At 41.7% G+C, this 15,510-nt stretch overlaps 1 protein-coding gene across 1 annotated transcript in view; it reads right to left on the bottom strand.

Moving 5' to 3' along the window:
* Nucleotides 1–15,510, bottom strand: part of LOC105923080 (Golgi apparatus protein 1-like) — a gene marked incomplete at its 3' end in the record, with an annotated part of 52,340 nt that overhangs the window by 25,300 nt on the left and 11,530 nt on the right. The window contains 6 exon segments of the mRNA XM_036130875.1: nt 3,922–4,136; nt 4,332–4,518; nt 4,750–4,821; nt 8,104–8,307; nt 14,212–14,427; nt 15,326–15,412. Coding sequence (XP_035986768.1) covers nt 3,922–4,136; nt 4,332–4,518; nt 4,750–4,821; nt 8,104–8,307; nt 14,212–14,427; nt 15,326–15,412 — 981 coding nt within the window.

The raw sequence follows: 15,510 nt of genomic DNA on the forward strand, positions 1-15,510 counted from the left end.
GCTTCTCCAAATTGTCCTTAGGTGTGAATGGTTGTTTGTCCTGTTTGTCTCTCTGTGTTGCCCTGCGACAGACTGGCGACCTGTCAAGGGTTTACCCCGCCTCTCGTCCAGTGAACGCTGGAGATAGGCACCAGCAACCCCCGCGACCCCGCGAGGGATTAAGCGGTTTGGAAAATGGATGGATGGGCAAACAGCAGCAAAGCAGAGATCCTATCACTTGTTTTTAGCCCTACGTAATATGAAAATACAGAGATTAAGAAATTGGTTGTAACATTAATGATTCATAACAAACCTGTCCATTTGAAAGATAGCTCTAAATATACTTTGAGAAGTAATATATGATCAAATATATGAGGAGAATATGAGCAATTATGCACATGACCTTTGATTTAATACATGTATAAAATGCAGGTAGAATGTTTTCTTTGGCTGTGATCAAAACTGTATAAAATTAAATTGGACATGATGTGTTTTTTTAGGGAGATTTTTAACTAGAATTTTACTGCAAGTAAGAGAAGAATTTTGACGAGCTTCAAGATATCAAAAAGGCCACGCTAAGCACGTCATTTGATGTTGTCCAGTTGGCTGGGCTAAGGCGGATCTCGGAGGGACAGTTTGGCCTGAAAAAGGACAAAAGGATATGATAAAACAAATCTAACCATGAGGTTAACATTAGGGAGAGATTGCTCATCTGGCTTGGTGTCTTCTGGCCTTGATGGACTAGAGCTCGAAAAGGTTTTCAGATTATGTTTACAGGACGGGTGAAAAGGAACTACTAACTACTGGTCATATAATAACTGCACACTTATATTGTAAATACACAAAAGGGCTTACTGCTTAGAGGATCTTTTTATTTATAGAGTTGTGGTCTGTTAAGCATGAAGGTCAACAATGCTCTAGGGCGGTGTTTCTGGCAAAATGGTGGGAGCTTTAGCTCTGAAGGATCTGTATAGTTCGATTATTGTTCTTGGCTTTGTTTTAAACAGTCTTCTGGATGTGCTGAATTAGGGGGGGGGGGGCATTCCAAAAAGCACTAGAAGTTCAGAAACTCATTGCTTGTGCTCATGAATAATTATATTGAACAAAATGTAAGTCAGTTCACTTTAAAAGATTTTAACTTAGACCAACTGAGATTTGTAAGGTTATATATTTAAAGGCAAAGGAGCCGTAAATTCAAATGGTCAAAAGGACCAGACTGAAATCAAAAGTCTGAAATAAGTCAATAATCTGTGTATTAATGAGATAAACATAATTGTGCTCCCTGGGAGACATTTTGGTTTGTTTATTTTCTTGTACTTTGGTTATTTCTTTGTTTAATTTTTATTTGCTTTAAGTTCTTGGCATCTCCAGTGACAAAAAGGGACTTTATTCAATGTAATTTTACAAATATTAAAAAAAAAGATGTTTTTGAAAACATGGTATTTGCAATAAATTTGCAATATATTTTCCAGGATCAGCCAGGAATTAGAAAGATAAAGATAGATATAATGACAGTAAGAGGACAAGGTTTTGACTGCATGCCTTACCTAAATACTAACATAAATGTTTTTCCTGAGCTATTGCTTTCCAGACGTAAATCCTGAAATGCCACCTTTCTTCCAACAAAAGACTGAGAAGTGAGCTTTTGCAGGCGTACGGTAAGAAGTCATAATCAAATTTGGACATGCAGGGATAAGCAGATATGACTAATTTATGATAAGTTTTAACAAACTTAAAAAAAAAGATAAGATGAGATCTTCCAGCGGATAAAGGTGGTGGCTTTATAAATTTTGTTGGTTCACCTTTCTACTGACTAGTATTGACACTTCTATCTTGCTTTCTGCTCATTTATTTGCAAAGAAACCTGGTCAATATAATTGGAATGTGCTAACAGAGAGATTTTAGTCTCTTTTTAGACATTCTCAGATGCGAGTGACTACCTAACGGTGCAGCAGTGACATGAGAGGCTGGCCCTAGGAACAAAGAGAAAAGGTGATGTCATTGACTTCTGTCTAATCCAGTTTATGATAAAAAGTTTGGACAAATATTAAGAATGTTTGCAAAGGCTGCATAAAGGTTTAATGTGGAAATGTGATGTTACAAGGTTTTGAGAGAAAATTTCCGTTCCTCTATTGTTGAGGCGGCTAGTCGGAGTTGTGGCCGCAAGATTGTCGTGGATGTCGCGGCTACAACCCTCGAACATGCTGGTGGACACCAGCAGTGAAGGGAGCTGTCAAGCTGTAGAAGGAAGCCGCTGACGTGTACTGGCAGTCAAAGCGGCAGCCGGCTCGGCAGGTCGCTGAGGCAAAAGCTTGGACGTGGGAAGAATTTGGAGAGGCCATGGAGAAAGACTTCCGTATGGCTTCAAGGCTATTCAGGTCCACTACCCGGCGTCTCAGGGGGGAAACAGTGCAGTACCAACACTGTTTATAGTGAGGGTGGTGTACTGCTGACCTCAACTCGGGACGTTGTGCGTCGGTGGGCGGAATACTTCGAAGACCTCCTTAATCCCACCAACACATCTTCCATTCAGGAAGCAGAGCCTGGGGACTCCGGGTCAGGTTCTCCCATCTCTGGTGCTGAGGTCACAGAGGTTGTTAAAAAGATCCTTGGTGACAAGGCCCCAGGGTGGGATGAGATTCACCCGGAGTACCTTAGGGCTCTGGATGTTGTTGGGCTGTGTTGGTTAACGCGACTCTGCAACATTGCGTGGACATTGGGGGCAGTTCCCCTGGATTGGCAGACTGGGGTGGTGGTCCTATTTAAAAAGGGGGACAGGAGGGTGTGTTCCAACTACAGAGGAATCACACTCTTAAGCCTCCCTGGTAAGGTCTATTCTGGGGTTCTGGAAAGGAGGGTCCATCGGATAGTCGAATCTCGGATTCAGGAAGAGCAGTCTGGTTTTCGTCCTGGCTGTGGAACACTGGATCAGCTCTACACCCTTAGCAGGATCCTGGAGGGTGCATGGGAGTTTGCCCAACCAGTCTACATGTGCTTTGTGGATCTGGAGAAAGCATTTGACCGTGTCCCTCGGGGGGGTCCTGTGGGAGGTACTCTGGGAGTATGGAGTACCAGGCCCTCTAAGAAGGGCTGTTAGGTCTCTGTATGACCGGTGTCAGAACCTGGTCCGCGTTGCCGGCAGTAAGTTGGACTCGTTTCCAGTGAGAGTTGGACTCCGCCAAGGCGGCCCTTTGTCACCGATTCCGTTTACAACCTTTATGGACAGAGTTTTCTCCGTAACTGACACTTGAACTGTTTCAGATTACAGATAAACAGACTCTGGAGGCACAGAGCCTAACATACTTAAATTGGACAGAATGACTGATTAGGGGAAACGGGTCAGCTACGACATTTCTGCACTATAGTATCCTCTCCACCAATGTGATAAACAGAACACTGTTATTATACTGTGCACGCCCCTGAAACACCACATTATTCAGTAAAAGAACCTGGGGTGACCGCAGCAAGGTCAAGAGATTGTAATAGTAATAACCATTATTGTCAAATTAAGTGTTAGGGTTCTCTCAGGTCCACTTTGTTTGGCCTGCACAATGAACATGCAGTTTTAACTAGCATTAAACACAAATGTCCGGTACAAGCTATCCACCAGAGGGGACTACTCTGTTGTTTTTATGGTCCTAAAAGTAATGCAGTGGAAACTGCGTGTTTGGTATGCTTGGAAAAAGAACATCTTCTTAAAGTATTACAGGTCCCCAAAAGTCAAAGTATGATAATTAAGCTACTACAATTCAGTTGATGAGAGTACATTAGCATTGGCATCAGCAACAGTTTAGAAATGTATGTCTTAAAATGATTTGACAGGTAGACTTGGCACAAGGCTAACAAGTACAGCACCTAATCATAAAACTTAAAACTTCATTTTTTTTTTTTCAATTTGCCAATCCTTTATGGTCCAAATGAGCATAAAGATATTTCACTCACTTCTTTCTGACATTTGGTTTCAATGGCTCCCATGTCTCCTCGGCCAACCCTCATCAGGCAATGCAGTGTCCGACCTTTCCGATGCAAACCAGAGCAATGATTCTCAATTTCACTGCGGCAGTGCAGCACAATCTCAGGACTTAGGGAGAAATCTTCCATCAGCATCCGCCTGTAATCCATCATTTCTCCCTGACATTCACCATTTAAGACTCGACCTGAAACATATTTTATGGATCAAAAGACATAATGTAGAGTTGCAGTTCCCCTTAGGGAAGTTAGGATTCAAAACACCTCCACCCATATAGTTCTGTAACCAGTCACAACATATGCCAAAAAAACCTGTGTCATTAACAACAAATTCCCACAAATTATTGATTGGAACTGGTCTAGATAAGTGAAAAGGTGTTCACCTCGATGTACAGCAGCCTCAAGGCACAGCAGAAGGTAGGAAAGACGAGTTTCCCTGGCTCGAGGCATGTTTGTGTCCACGTTGCAATGGTACTTCCTCAGGTCCGATTTGCAAGCTTTGGCGAGCGAATAGCTCACCTTATAGTCCTGGGCAATCAGCTTCTGTCTAGTAGTCAGCGCCTCGCGACACTGAAGACACACACCATCAATATCAAAAACTTTAAAAAATGACCTGAAAATGTACACCACTTAGTATGGAATCAAGCCAAATCAACTGTGTTGAATTTTATCCCATTGTATCCTTTAGCAAACTGACTATGAACTGACTGAATATGTTTACTCTTTAGTAATAATTAAACAATGCTGTGCAAAAAAAAAAAAGAAAAACAATGATATGAACAGCGCATGAACTGCACTCACCCTCTCAGACATTGCCTCCTCAAACTTGTGATTGAAGAGGCATTTGTAAACTCTGCCCTCCCCAGCTGGTGTCTGAGAAAACAAAAGTACAAAACTATTATGAGAAGTGAAGCCTTTAACCGCATCTACAGACATGCTCCTGCTTTAGATTTTGATTAAATTATTCCCTGGTATGATGCGTCATTATTTGCATATCATCTGCACTTCATTATTCATCTCAAATATAAGATCTGCTCAAGATCACTATACACTGTTTTTTTTATATTTTATCTATGTTGAATTTGGCCGTCTTCATCATTAATAGTAGTAGCAGCTGCAGTAACATCAGCAGTATTAACAGTAGCAGCAGAAAGCATTCACTTTGGTACCTCACAGGAACAATACCTCACCTTGAGCTCTAGTACATATTACCATGTTTAAATAAATCCTGGGGTCTAAAGATTTTAAATTGGGGACACTAGATGACGTTTTACCCAATTTTACCCCCTAATTCCAGGCCAGGACTAAAATACAGTAAAGATTGATCAACGTGAGATCAATAAAGCCTATCTTATCTTATAAGTAGGGATGCAAGTTATCAATTAATGAGTTAATCTAAAGTTGATTGATCTTATCGCTTGACTAACGCTTAATTGATAAGCGTCCATTTTCTTAAAAACCTGATTTTTCTCTTGTATCAAGAGGATCTTTTTGTTTGTTTTATATTTTGTTTTCACAATATGCTGAATATAAAAAACGTATTTTTCACTATTTATTGTGCCACTTGTATTAAATACTGACTGAATAAGCAACAAATTGTAGTTTTCTCACACATTATAAACTTGGACATATCTAAACAAAATATTACAAAACAGGGACCTATTAGGTTACTGACTGGAAACATTAATGGAATAAAATACAGGTGCTGGTCATATAATTAGATTATGATGAAAGAATATACTTTTTTCAGTAATTCCATCCAAAAAGTGAAACTTGTATATTACATTCATTCATTACACACAGACATATATTTCAATTGGTTATTTTCTTTTGATTTTGATGATCATAACTGACAACTAATGAAATCTCCAAATTAGAGTATTGTGAAAAGACCCAATGTTGAAGACACCTGGTGCCACACTCTAATCATTATCTCGAAACACCTGCAAAGGCCTTTAAATTGTCTCTCGGTCTAGTTCAGTAGGCTACACAATTATGTGGAAGACTTGACAGTTGTCCAAAAGGCAACCAGTGACACCTTGCTCAAGGAGGACAAGACACAAAATGTCATTGCTAAAGCGGCTGGCTGTTCACAGAGCTATGTGTCCAAGCAGATTAATAGGGGGGCAAAGGGAAAGAAAAGATGTGGTAAAAAAAAAAAAAAAAAAAAAAAAAGGTCTTCAAGCAATAGGAATGACCGACCCTGGAGAGGATTGTGAAACAAAACCCCTTCAAAAATGTGGGGGAGATTCACAAAGACTGGACTGCAGCTGGAGTCAGTGCTTCAGAGTTCTCCAAAGTTATGTTCTTTGATGAAAGTAAATTTTGCATTTCCTTTGGAAATCACAGTTTCGGGTTTTGGAGGAAGGGGAGGCACAGAATCCATGTTGCTTGAGGTCCAGTGTAAAGTTTCCACAGTCTGTGATAGTTTGTGGTGCCATGTCATCTGCTGGTGTTGGTCCAACTGTGCTTTCTGAGGTCCAAGGTCAACCCTGCTGTCTACCAGGCAGTTTTACAACACACTTCATGCTTGCTGCTGTTGACCAACTTTATGGAGTTGCAGATTTCACTTTCCAGCAGGAGTTGGCACCTGCACATTGTCCCAAAGCTACCAGTATCTGGTTTAAGGACCATGATGACCCTGTTCTGAATTGGCCAGCAAACTCGCCTGACCTTAACCCCATAGAAAATCTTTGGGATATTGTGAAGAGGAAGATGGAATACGCCAGACCTAACAATGCAGAAGAGCTGAAGGCCACTCAGCACAGAGCAACCCGAACGATCAGTCCCTGTACATAATTTTGATCCAGACTACATCTATTGATCAGCTTGCCCCTGTATAACTGGCTGAATAACAGACAGGCCCCAACTTGTCCATCTGGGCAGTGTTCTGTCTGATATGGGGGTTACTGGTGCAGGGGCTCCACAAGGGACTGTGTTTTCTACTTTTCTCTTTACCTTGTACACCACTGACAGTACAGACTCATACTTTCTAAAGAAATTCTAAGATGACTGAGCTGCTGTAGGGTGTAAAAGAGGACAAGAAGAGGTGGAGTACCAGGGCACTCATAGACACATTTGTATAATGGAACAAACTAAACCACCTGTAGCTCAACGTCGAGAGATGAGACCAGAGGCTTACACTGTGACCTGTGTCAGGCTGGAGACCTTTGAGACTGTAGTGGAGGGAAGGACACTGTGGAAAATGTCATTCATTGTGGAGAACCCGGCCCACCCCCTCCAACCCAAACAGGACAGAAAGTGGGATACCTTCCCCAACAGACAATTACAACTCCACTGTTGAACAGATAGCTACAGAAAACCTTTCCTGTCATGTGCTTTCGCTCTGTACAATAAATCGCTTACATTTTTACTGCCACTGATCTAAATCACACTGTTGACTTTCACATGCACAATGCAACACATCCACATTACTTTTGAGTTCTCCTGTACAATTGCCACCAATATATGCAGCTATAATAGCTACAGTACATACACACATTTTTAGATAATACCTTTCTATTTGATATTCTTAGGTCTGGTGTTGAGCTTGTCACTGTTTTTTGTATGTTTTGCTGCTGCTGCCCAATAATTTACCAATTCTCAGATCAATAAAGTACAGCTTATATTACTATGATTTAAAAAAGCCCAAGGTCAGGAGTCAAGAGGAGTATGGATACAACAGAGTCAACAATGCCAATGAGCTGAATGCTGCAATTAAGGTCAGCTGGGCTTGCTAAGAACCTTGACAGGTGCTTCCTTTATGGAATGTAATATTAATTCATACAAGGAGGCCCAACAAAGAACTGAGTACACATACTGTACATTAAAATTCCAACACAAAATGGTCTTATGTAATATGCTAATGTTTAAAGAAACTGAAGTTTAGGTTTTCATTAGTTGCAAGCTGTATTAAAAAAAAGACAAATAACTGCTTAAATACATCTTTGTGAGGAGTAAGTATTTAAGAGTTTCACTTTTTGAATTTGATTAGTATAATTAACTTTTAAAGCTATTCTAATTCACTGAGATGCACCTGTCCTTGCAAAAACACAGGTTCTGACATCAAGCCCTAAAACAACAATTAGTCTTGTCACTACATCACTAGACAATTACACAAAGTAATTGTGGATAAGACAAAAAGGGCATTCTCACATTTTCACAGAACCGTTCACGGTCATCCCTGCAGGCTAAGTACAGGTACCGGTCGAGGTGGAAATCGTCAGAAGAGAGTTCAGCAACTCTCATGATAGCCTTCTTACAGTCGTCCCTGATGTGGTGTGCACCTAGTTGCTCCTCATTCTCACGAACTAAAGCTTTCTCCAGACAGGCAATCACTTCTCCCTGTGAATGGATGTCCTGCAAAAAGAAAGTCAGTTTGAGCAGGTCACATACAAGGTTTAAATCAGTACAGCTGTATCAATTTAACTTTTCAGTCCACATGTAAGGGGCAAAAAAAAAAGAAACTATAAATGCCTATTCTCAGCAGCCTTTTGTATTTGTATGTCCACTTTATTGGAATATTACTGAAGAATACCCTCCCCCCCCCAGGGTTAGGGGGCGGAGATGAACGGCTGAGATCTCGCAAGAGCTGTACATAAGTAAAATGGCAGTATACATGTAGTTGCAACCTAACCCACCCAGGTAAGAACAAGCCAATAATGAAAATTTAAATAAAGGTTTAAACATTAACACTAGTCTCATATTTCACGATAAAACAAACTGGACGAAGAGACCTTGACCAGCCTTGAGAGCTACCTGGACGAGTGTTTCGACAGCATCGTAATGGGGAAGCCGAAAAGTTCCATAACCACGAGCACACCATCAAGTAAACAAACATACTATCAAGTAAACGCTCCTGTTCGAGTTCAACCAGCACTGCTTCCACATTATCTCCAGATAGGAGCTACAACAAAGTCCTGGAATCCATCGATAAGAAGCTAACTAGACTGGATGCCAGTCTTGCCTTGGTGAAAGTTATACACTAGGAATTTCAAGCCCCGAGAGTGTCGCTGGAATACAAGCCAGGAGCAGCTAGCCTCCATCACAGCCGAGAACCAATCGCTGAGGGGGGAAGTCAGGAAGCTCACCGAGGGGATGATTCAGCTGTCCGATGAAAACAGGAAGATGAAGGAATCCATTCCGGACAGTCAGTCAAGTATGAGAGACAACCTCGTCTTTGCCAGCATTCCGTAGCAGCAAGGGGAGGATGTTGAGGGAACATTCAATGATTTCCTCCAGCAGAAGTAGAAAATCTCAACGGAACAAGCAAAAATCATCACCTTCCATCGAGATCACCGGCTCGGAGGTAAGAAGCCTGATAAAACCCTTCCTTGACCGATTTTAGCAAAATTCGAGCATTACAAACAAAAAGAGCAGATCAGAAGTCGGGGCAGAGAGCTCAGAGCAATGGATTTATGAGTAAATGACAAGTTTCCAAATTAAATTCTAGATCAAAGGCGAGTTTTATTCCCAATTAGGAAGAAATACATTCCAGAGGGCGTCAGGGCTACAGTAGCTGAAGATAAGGAGTGAAGTGGTGGTCTAGTGGTTAGAGCAGTGCGCTTGCGCTCTGAGAAGGTTATAAGTACCCGGTTTGATCCCCACAGCCTGCACTCTGGGTCCCTGAGAAAGACCTTTAACCCAAGATTGCTCCCCGGGCGCCGCACATTGGCAGCCCACTGCTCTCCAAGAGGGTGGGTTAAAATGCACAAGTGAATTTCTCCATTGTGAGATCAATGATGATCAATTATTATTATAAACTTTATATTAATGGTCAGCTGTTCAGGGAGATCACTCTGTGGCTTTATTTTTTAACAGGTGGATATAAAGCATGTGAGACTTGTTAAAAGAGAATAGAAAGGGGGCGTGCTTTAGTGGTTAGCGAGCACGACCCATGTACGGAGGCCTTAGTCCTCCATGCGGCCGACCCGGGTTCGACGCCTTTGCCACATGTCTTTCCCCCGCTCTCATACCCCCTGTCCTGTCAGCCCACTGTACGGAAAACGAGCTACTAGTGCTGTAAAAATCTAAAAAATAAAAAATAAAAAAAAAATGATGGAACACGGTGATAACTTAAATGTATGCACAGCTCAAGAGCACATTGGCACGGTATGGTTGTTAATCACAGCTGGGTTGTAATTATTTTTCTTTCACCCTTTCTCACTCTCTGCACTTTCCTAATTCTCTATATTCTTTTATCTTATTCCTCTGCTTCTTTCCTGTGGATCAGTCAATCACAAGCACTTTATATGATGTCACCTGGGTCTGTGTTTATTTATTCTATAGGGACACGCACATGTCCATCATTCCTACTCTCGTTTGGACTATTTCTTAATCAGCAGCTCCCTGCTGTCTGACATTTCAGATGCTGTAACACATCCAATTGCTGTCAGTGATCATGCTCCTGTTTCTTTATCCCTAATAAATAAAAAAATAACCTCACAAAACAAAATCTGGAGACTAAATACATCATTGCTTAAAGATAAAGAATGTATCAAATATTTTAAAGAGTGGGCTTCATACTTGGGCTACAATGATCTACCAGGGACATCGGCGTCTATCCTCTTGGAGGCAGAGAAAGAAGTGATGAGAGGTAAAATAATTTCATTCTCATTTCATAAAAAGAAGTTAGAAAACAAAAAGATTCAGGAATTAGAGGAACAAATTAAGTTACTATAAACCTCCCAAGAAGAGGAAAAGTTGGGTAAAATTCCGTAAAGTAAAATTAGAATTAATCAAATATATTATAAAGCAAAATAAATTTTTAATTCAAAGACTTTGAACAGAAAACTTTGAACTTTGAAATCTTCCTCAAACTCTAGGGTCACCTGTGGAGTACCACAGGGTTTAGTCCTTGGGCCAATTCTCTTTACGATATATATGCTTCCGATCTGCAAAATTATCAGAGAGCATGGGATTAACTTCCACTGTTATGCTGATGACACTCAGCTATATTTATTCATAAATCCTGATGAATCCAATCAATTACTTTGACTGCAGTCATGTCTTGATGACATCAAAAGCTGGATGACTTTAAATTTCCTGCATCTAAATTCTGACAAGACCGAAGTTGTAATCTTTGGGCCAGAGTCCTCAAAAAATAAACTTCTTAACCAATCACTTAATCTGGGTGGCATTAACTTGGCCTCTGGTAATAAAGTAAAAAATCTTGGTGTTATTTTTTACCAAGACATGTCATTTAAATCCCATATTAAACAGGTTTCCACAGTTTCCTTTTTTCACCTCCGGAATATCGGCAAAATTAGAAACATTCTGCCCAGGAGTGATGCTGAACTAGTCCATGCATTTGTTACTTCAAGGCTGGACTATTTTAATTCTTTACTATCAGGAAGTCCACAAAATGCAGTTCAAAGCCTTCATCTGATCCAAAATGCTGCAGCAAGAGTTCTGATGAAAATCAACAAGCGGGATCATATTTCTCCAATTTTAGCTTCCCTTCATTGGCTTCCTGTTAAATCAAGAATAGAATTTAAAATTCTTCTTCTAACGTATAAAGCCCTTAATAATCAAGCTCCATCATATATCAGAGCTCTGATTACCCTGTATGTTCCTAACAGAGCACTTCGCTCTCAGACTGCAGGTCTGCTGGTGGTTCCTAGAGTCTCTAAAAGTAGAATGGGAGGCAGATCCTTTAGCTATCAGGCTCCTCTCCTGTGGAACCAACTCCCAGTTTTGGTCCGTGAGGCAGACACCCTGTCTACTTTTAAGACTAATCTTAAAACTTTCCTTTGTGACAAAGCTTATAGTCAGAGTGGCTCATGTTACCCTGAGCTACCTCTATAGTTATGCTGCTATAGGCTTAGGCTACTGGAGGACATCAGGGTTTATTTTTCTCACTCTGCTGAGTTCTCCTACTATTTACCAATTTGCATTTCTTGATTGTTATTTCATCTTTTACCTTTTTGTTCTGTCATTTTTTCTTCATAGTAGGCACACCGGGTCTGACGTTCTGTTAACTGTGACATCATCCAGAGAAGACAGATCACCTGCTATTACCATCTAATGTAGAACAGATTACTAGATCAATGTGTGCTTCTGTGCTTGTTTGTCTCTCTTGTTGTGTCTCTGCTCTGTCTTCTGTAACCCCCAGTCGGTCGAGGCAGATGACCGTTCATACTGAGCCCGGTTCTGCCGGAGGTTTTTTTTCCCGTTAATGGGTGGTTTTTCTTCCCACTGTCGCTTCATGCTTGCTCAGTATGAGGGATTGCAGCAAAGCCATGTACAATGCAGATGACTCTTCCTGTGGCTCTACGGTTCCCCAGGAGTGAATGCTGCTTGTCGGGACTTTGATGCAATCAACTGGTTTCCTTATATAGGACATTTTTGACCAATCTGTATAATCTGACCCAATCTGTATAATATGATTGAACTTGACTTTGTAAAGTGCCTTGAGATGACATGTTTCATGATTTGGCGCTATATAAATAAAATTGAATTGAATTGAATATAGCCACATGATATGCTCATAAAAAGAACTTTGATCATGATAAAATAAAGTTATATACACCAAGCCTCCATCCTGATAATGTTTTGATGGTCCTTTTTGTGGATAAAAATAGTCCCAGCACCTTGCGCGATAATCAGATATAAACATATGTGGCGCTGAGTAAAATTATATTTTGGTTTGACCCACTCTGTTCATAATGGTCCATCATATTAATGTTGTTGCTCTTCATTTGTCTGTACTTGCTTGGAGAAACTTCTCATTTCCCGAGAAGTTCCCAGGCCAACCGAGAAACATAGTCCCTCCATCGTGTCCTGGGTCTTCCCCTGCCCGCTTCACAGCAGACGCTGCACCAATCTGCCTGTCGATCTCCCGCTCTATTTTCCCCTCATTCGTGAACAAGACCTCAAGATACTTAAACTCCTCCACTAGGGGTAGTACATCCTCCCCAATCTCCATTCTCCCAGAGTACCCCCCACAGGACCCCCCGAGGGACACGGATGAATGCCTTCTCCAGATCCATAAAACACACGTAGACTGGTTGGGAAAACTCCTATGCACCCTCCAGGATCCTGCTAAGGGTGTAGAGCTGATCCAGTGTTCCACAGCCAGGACGAAAACCACATTGCTCTTCCTGAATCCAAGATTCGACTATCCGATGGACCCTCCTTTCCAGCACCCCGGAATAGACCTTACCAGGGAGGCTTAAGTGTGTGATTCCCCTGTAGTTGGAACACACCGTGCGGTTCCCCTTTTTAAATAGGGGGACCACCACCCTCGTCTGCCAATCCAAGGGCACTGCCCCTGATGTCCACGCAATGCTGCAGAGCCGTGTTAACCACCACAGCCCCACAACATCCAGAGCCTTAAGGTACTCATCTCATCCACCCCAGGGCCTTGTCACCGAGGCGCTTTTTAACAACCTCAGCACCAGAGATGGGAGAACCCGACCCAGAGTCCTTAGGCTCTGCTTTCTCAATGGAAGACGTGTTGGTGGGATTAAGGAGGTCTTTGAAGAGCTACCCTCTCCTGAGACACCGGATAGTGGACCAGAATCACTTTGAAGCCGTATGGAAGTCTTTCTCCATGGCCTCACCGAACTCTTTCCACGCCCGTGTTTTTGCCACAGCAACCAGCCGAACCGCCTGCCGCTTTGACTGCCCCACTGTCATTTTCCACGCAGTTGCAATCCCCTAGCAAAACGAGGGAGTCCCTAGGAGGGGCACTTTCCAGTACCCCCTCCAAGGACTCCAAAAAGGGTGGGTAATCCGAACTGCTGTTTGGCGCATAGGCACAAACAACAGTCAGAACCCGTCCTCCCACATGTTTGCGGAGGGAGGCTACCCTCTCGTTCACCGAGATGAACCCCAACGTACAGGCACCGACATGAGGGGCAATAAGTATGCCCACTCCAGCTCAGCGCCTCTCACCAGGGTCAACTCCAGAGTGGAAGAATGTCCAACCCCTCTCAAGGAGACTGGTTCCAGAGCCAGATCGATGCGTTGAGGTGAGTCCAACTATCTCTAGTCGGAACCTCTCAACCTCGGTTAACCCAAAACCTGCACAAGTCAAACAGTACGTTTATAAACTCAATGATACATAGAAAGAAATAAGCAAACTTATTGACTCTAGATGTGCAAAACAATATCCAAGAGCATTTGAAACTCAAACCAATGACAAAATATATCTACAAAGTACTGGGCTATAGGAACCGTTGCTTTAGAGCTCTCAAATAAGAGAATTTTCCTTTCGCTTTTGTACATTATTGAATTGCCAGTGTAAAATGTACAGCTTACCTTCTCTCCAGTGCTGATGCTTCCACAGTGCAGAGTATTGATGTCATCCCGACATTTGTCCAAGAAGCCGCAGATCAATCGATAATCACTATAGATGATACTGGCCATCTTAGTGATGTACTGGTTGCACTGGTAGTCAGTGATGTTACCACGGTTATCCACCAGACAGGAGACAAGGAAGCCCTTCCCCAGCTCCTCTGCAGCACATTCTTTAATCTGCGTGTAGAGAAACCTTACTTTGTAAAGGAACTCCATCAAATGTTCGCTCCATCAAATGTTGAACTTGTTTGAAAAGTTATGTATAGGTATGCTTTCAGTGCCATCTTTGACTGACTTAATGGGGCATTCCTCAAATGATGTCAAATGACTAAATTTAGAGCAGGCAGTGCACCTGCGTAGCCGGCATCTAGTGGTCGGACAAGCTGTTTAGAGTGGTGAAGCAGACAGCTCTGTCCCGTACAAATATAATGGTAACAACAAAATACTGCTACTTCGGTGTCTGCTGAGTGACTCTCGATATGGCCATCGTGACAATATGAAAAGGAGGGTTTTTTTTCATCCCATTTCCTAAACCCTGAAAGAATGCCAAGAAATGCCATCGTTGGACGAGAGCGGGTAAGCGGCAGGGATTTACATTTCAAAATGTGACCAAACACCAATCATCTTAATTCATCAATACAGTTTTTAAAATCATTACTATGGAACCTTTATTTATGCAGGTAGAGAACGTTCTGACACGTTTGGAAGATTTTTTTAGACTACAATCAGTGCTTGTGAACTCTAATCTAGCACTAACATCTATTTAACATTGGAACTGGAAAACAGTTTGACCTGCCCTGACTCAAACTTCCTGGATCAGAGGACTAACTGACGCCCAGATACGTTTTGCTGTTTATCAAGCCAATTTAAAAAGAAAGTTTCAAAATCCATAAAAAAAATCTAATTAGCTCTGCAATAACATAGCTCATACTATTTTACTCATATTTCCGTTTAGCACATTTATCTGGTTAGTTTACATAAATTAATTTAGAATTTATGGTCAACTAAATATTCCTACATAAAATGTAAGAAACAGTCTGACTGTTAGGCCAAAGGCTTGATGTTAGCTTCTGACCTCAGAGATTGTCGTCTTGCAGACTTCAACAGCCACAGACTCAAACTTTGGATCAGTGGTGAGGTTCAACTTATAGTTCCACAGCAGCTGGAGAAGAAAGCATACATGTTACAAGTCAGTTGCATGGATTAGTTATGGTGGATATGTTATTTTCTGAATGTTTCATTTTACCAAAAGAATGGTTT

The sequence above is a fragment of the Fundulus heteroclitus genome, unplaced genomic scaffold (assembly GCF_011125445.2).
Source record: "Fundulus heteroclitus isolate FHET01 unplaced genomic scaffold, MU-UCD_Fhet_4.1 scaffold_39, whole genome shotgun sequence".
In the NCBI taxonomy this organism is placed as follows: Eukaryota; Metazoa; Chordata; class Actinopteri; order Cyprinodontiformes; family Fundulidae; genus Fundulus; species Fundulus heteroclitus.